Source organism: Bison bison, unplaced genomic scaffold (assembly GCF_000754665.1).
Source record: "Bison bison bison isolate TAMUID 2011002044 unplaced genomic scaffold, Bison_UMD1.0 scf7180017863815, whole genome shotgun sequence".
Taxonomy (NCBI): domain Eukaryota; kingdom Metazoa; phylum Chordata; class Mammalia; order Artiodactyla; family Bovidae; genus Bison; species Bison bison.
In genome coordinates this window covers 16,266-21,051 of record NW_011494387.1, presented here as the reverse complement: position 1 = coordinate 21,051, position 4,786 = coordinate 16,266, and the positions used below count along the sequence as shown (strand labels likewise).

General features: G+C 54.8%; 2 protein-coding genes across 2 annotated transcripts in view; both read left to right on the top strand.

Annotated features, from left to right (window-relative positions):
• The window catches only part of LOC104984030 (proteoglycan 3-like), a 7,855-nt gene extending 4,801 nt beyond the window's left edge, over positions 1 to 3,054 (top strand). The window contains exons 4-6 of the mRNA XM_010833624.1: positions 717 to 848; positions 2,032 to 2,143; positions 2,901 to 3,054. Coding sequence (XP_010831926.1) covers positions 717 to 848; positions 2,032 to 2,143; positions 2,901 to 2,959 — 303 coding nt within the window. The 3' untranslated portion in view covers positions 2,960 to 3,054. The remainder of the gene's footprint in view (positions 1 to 716; positions 849 to 2,031; positions 2,144 to 2,900) is intronic.
• Positions 3,055 to 3,255: 201 nt separating this feature from the next.
• Positions 3,256 to 4,786, top strand: part of LOC104984029 (proteoglycan 3-like) — a 15,081-nt gene continuing 13,550 nt past the window's right edge. Inside the window, exon 1 of the mRNA XM_010833623.1 lies at positions 3,256 to 3,311. Within this exon, the coding sequence (XP_010831925.1) occupies positions 3,256 to 3,311 (56 nt within the window). The remainder of the gene's footprint in view (positions 3,312 to 4,786) is intronic.

The window sequence follows — 4,786 nt, the reverse complement described above, 5'->3', positions numbered from 1 at the left end:
GCTTTTCATACTGTTCATGGAGTTCTCGCAGCAAGAATACTGGAGTGGTTGGCCATTCCCTCCTCCAGTGGGCCAGGTTTCGTCAGGACCCTCCATGTGACCCGTCCGTCTTGGATGGCCCCACATGGCATCACTGAGACCTTCACTGAGTTACACAAGCTCTTTTGCCAGGACAGTGCTGTGATCCATGAAGGGAGAATGGTCCCTGGGTCACTGTAAGCTCTCCATAAACGCTGGCCATGGGAGTGGGAGGGAGGCCCAGAAGCGGGGGGATTTATGTGTACCTGTGACTGATCCACACTGCTGTTCAGCAGAAAGCAACATAACACTGTTAAGCAATTATCCTCCAACTGAAAATTAAAACAGGATAAGAAAGCATTTGACCTTGGAGATCAAGATGCAAAGTAAAGGCCAGAACAAGTGAATAACCACTTTAAACATCTTTCAAGTATAATGTTATTTTGTATACATCTATTAAATAATTCCATATGAAAATAATATGAAAACATTTTAAAATGGTGCTTCTAGTTATTCTGAGTATTATTAGTCTTTACTGCAAGAAGTTCCTGATGTCAAATAAAGAAGCAAGAGATGGGATTCAGGGGGGCTGTAGACCTCTGATTTCTGAGCTGGGAAAGGATGTGGGGGGTCTCTTGTGGAGGCTGAGGGCCTTGCAAGAAAACAGTGAGTTTCTACCCCACTTCGTCTCTCTGCAGAGAATCTGCAGGCGTTGCTACCGAGGCAACCTCGTCTCCATCCACAACTACCGCTTTGACTATCGTGTGACACGCTGGTCAAGAAGGACCAACCAGTCACAGGTCTGGATCGGAGGCTTTATCAGGGGCAGGGTAAGTGAGGGTCAGTTCTCAGGTCTTTTTTTTTTAAGGTGATTTGATACTGCACAGTGAATCCATTATTTTTTTAAATTTTCATTGTTTAGGATGGGGTTGGGTCTTTGTCGCTGCACCCGCGCTTTCTCCAGTTGCCGCCGGCGGGGGTTGCTGCCTCCTTGCGGTGCTCAGGCTTCTCACAGGTGGCTTCTCATGCTGCACAGCATGGGCTCTAGGGTGCCGGCCTTCACAGCTGCTGCTGAACGCTCGACAGACCCCGCTCAGTAGCTTTGATGCCAGGGCTTAGCTCCTCTGCGGCACATGGGGTCTTCCAGGACCAGGGATCGAACCCATGGCTGGGCAGGCAGCTTCTTCAAGGGCAGGCAGCTTCTTCACCACTGGACCACCAGGGAAGGCCCGGGGCTCGGGCGTTTCTGAATGCCTCAAGGCACCACCTGCCCCCATCGAGCCTCATCCTGGCCCCGGAAGCCGGCTTGTGCTGATGTAGGAGACGTGATGACTGAGCGCTTCTCCTCCTCACCCGTGTTCAGTGGCTTCACGCTTGCAGCTTGAAATCTGCCATGGTGGGTGCATTTACACAGAGAAATGGACAATTATTATAAACAGGGTTCTTTCTTTCCTCTGCCTCATACCTTCCACCAAGGCTGACTGTTAAACATTTATCGGCAAATCAGTGGAGTCAGGAAGTAGAGTTCATACCCAGCTCTGTGCATTACTGGCTGAATGCCTGCCTCCATATTTCAGTGTCCTCATCTCTGAGTGGGTCCTTCTCTCAGAGTGACCCTGGGGGCGGTGCCTGAGTAAGTGCTGTCACATTTGCTGCTCATATGTGGTCCAGGGACCAGAGTATCAACATCACCCGGTAGCTTGTTGAAATACAGGGTCCTGGGCCGCACCCCAGACGTCCTGGATCAGAATCCACATTTCCACCAGATCCCTAGGAGATGTGTCTGCTCAGTGAAGTTTGAGAAGCCTGCTCTGCGTGAGAGCTGGAAGCGATGTTTGCTCTTCCGTGTCATTACCTGTAAACCGTTGGGGGTGGGTCTGTACGGTGGGGTCCTATCCAGGTGACACAGTGAGAGGAGATTATAGACGTCCAGGAGGGATGCTCAGGGGACTTAGGAGCCCCAGCACCTGTCTTCCTGGACCTCCGCCCTCTGACCCAGCCTCTCTTCTCTAGTCCCGTTGCAGGAGATTTCGCTGGACTGATGGGAGTCGCTGGAATTTTGGATACTGGGCCCGAGGGCAGCCTGGGAATGGCAGAGGCCACTGTATAACCCTGTGCACCAGAGGTGAGGGGGCCACACGCCCGGACGAGGTGGGGGTGGACTCGCACACAGGCCCCTGTGAGCTGCACAGACACGCCTCCCCTCACACAGCCTCCCCCACTGGAGAACCCCGCCCTGTGTGTGAGCAGGGCTGAGGTGCAGGGATCCTCAGAGCCACAGTGAGGGGTCCTGGACGGGCTGGGGGCTCTGTGTCCTCCAGACTCAGCGAGGCTCCTTCCCTTCCTCTGACGGGATGGTGACAAGGAGAGAGTGTGGGACAGACAGGAGGGACACTCGATAATGTGAAGTGTGGCCGAGGGACACGGGAAAGATGTGGGAACTAGGGCCAGCTGACAGATGATTCCCCAGCTCCCAACAGCACGGCTGCCCGACGTGCGGGAGTTTAGAACAGGGGCGAAGACCACACGGGCTGCTCAGATGGCCGAGGTCCTCAACTGGCTCTACCACTTGTCTGCTGAGATCAGAGCAGGTTATCACTCCTCCGAGCCTCAGTTTTCCCCATCTGTGAAATGGGAGTGCTGACAGCCCTGACCTCTTGGCGTCACTGTGAGGATGGAAGGACAGTCCATAGGAAGCCCTTAGCACACTGTCTCTGCAAGGGAAGAGATCAGTGATTGTAACTAGCTGGGACATGGGGAGACATACGGCCCTCAGATTGCTGGGAAACGGTGAGGTGCCTGACCTGAGAGGTTCCTGACAGTGGGGGTTGGGGGGACACACTCAGGTGGGCAACTGACATCACTGTGCTCTGTGCCACCAGGGGGTCACTGGCGACGAGCTTCATGCAAGAGGCGGCTGCCCTTCGTCTGTGCCTTCTAAACCAGAGGCATGGAGACCCTGCCTCTCCACCATCCTGGCTGCCCCGCCCCACCCCTGGCCCCCTTGCCCCTCGCTTGTCCACGTCATAAAAACTACACTTCTCACAGCATCTCCTGACTGTTTTCTTCATTGCGCATGCTGGAGGACTCTTCGGGGTTGGGAAATCTCGGAAGCTCTCAGTTCTTTGAGGAGTTTAAAAGCTGGAGCAGGACGGCTGAGTGGTGAGGGCCAGGGGGTTGGGGCGCCGGGGTTTTTGGCTGCAGCGCCAGCTTGGGGTGGGGGTGGGCCAGGCGAGGATGGGTGTCTGGCTCCAGAAGACCCTTTCCCAGGGTCCCGCGGAAGAAAGCCTTTGGTGAGCAGTTGGGCAACTGGCCCTCTTGGTCTGGATTGAATGAGGCGTGTGGGGCGGGGTCGGAAGTGACAACTTTCCAGAATGGAGGCCACATGGTGGATTTAAGAATTGGGTGGAGACGGGAGGTCCCACCAGGGGTCTCCACAAGGTGCGCGGAGAAACCTCCTCGAGGGGTGGACGCCTCCTCCAGCTCTGCGTCGTTTTCACCTCAGGTTCAGTTCAGCTCGGTTCAGTTCAGTCGCTCAGTCGTGTCCGACTCTTTGCAACCCTCTCGACCGCACCACACCAGGCCTCCTTGTCCATCACCAACTCCCGGAGTTCACTCAAACTCATGTCCATTGAGTCGATGATGCCATCCAACCATCTCATCCTCTGTCGTCCCCTTCTCCTCCCGCCTTCAATCTTTCCCAGCATCAGGTTCTTTTCTAGTGACTCGTTCTTCACATCAGGTGGCCAAAGTATTGGAGTTTCAGCTTCAGCATCAGTCCTTCACCTCAGGTAGTGGCCCCCCTTTTCTCTGTGGGTTCGTTCAAAGGCCACAGCTTTCTGTGAGACGGCTCCCTGACCACATCCTCATGGGAGGCTGTCCTCCTCGCTGCCCTCCATCCTGCGTCCCCTCTCTTGTCCCCAGCCTCCCTCCCCTCCCTGGAGGGGCCACGGTCTCAGCAGGGAGCTGCCTCGCTCCCTGAGGGGCTCGGGGCCCAAGTCAGGCCGTGTGCAGCCAGAATGCTCCAGGGCTGGCTCTCCAGCCCCAGGTCTCCGGGCTTCTTCCATCTTCTCGGGTCCTGTGGTCACTGAGACAGACAGTGTTCCTGCTCTTAGCTTCATTCCAGGCTGGGCTCCAGGAAGGATTGGAGCTTGAGAGGCGAGAGGCTGAGACTGCAAACTGGTGTTCAGAGGGCAGAGAGCCCTGGGTGGTGAGAGAGTGAGAGAGACTTCCTGGGGGTGTGGCTCTATGTGGGGCCCGAGGAGCGTATTCAAGGTTGTCTGGGGCACCTGTTTACACGGGTGTGTGGGTGTCTTGGTGTGTGCATGAGTAGTCTTTAGACACCTGTATATGTCTGTGTATACGTGAATCTGTGCTTGTAAATATGCACAAATCTGTGTGAGTCAGCGTGTATTTGTGTGTTGCTTGTGTGCACATTTTCTACATCTCTATGGAGATGCTCGTATGTCCGTGTACATCCCTGAGTGTGTTTATCTACTCATGCTTTCTCTTTCTCCACCTCACTCTCAAGGTCACCGAATGGTGTGGCTCGTGTGTGTGTGTGTCCAGCTGCGTTCTCCATTGCAGGACAAATCCCAGGTGAAATTCTCTCTACTTCTGGGTCTTCTACTTGGGACAACTTCAGCTTTTCATCTGAGTCAGTCTCCTTGGCCTTTAGCCTTTCTGTCTTGACTCCTTTCTACAGTTTCTGGGATCAGAGTCGCAGAGCCACCTTCCTCCCTGGCCACCCCCTGTTTCAGGACCTCTG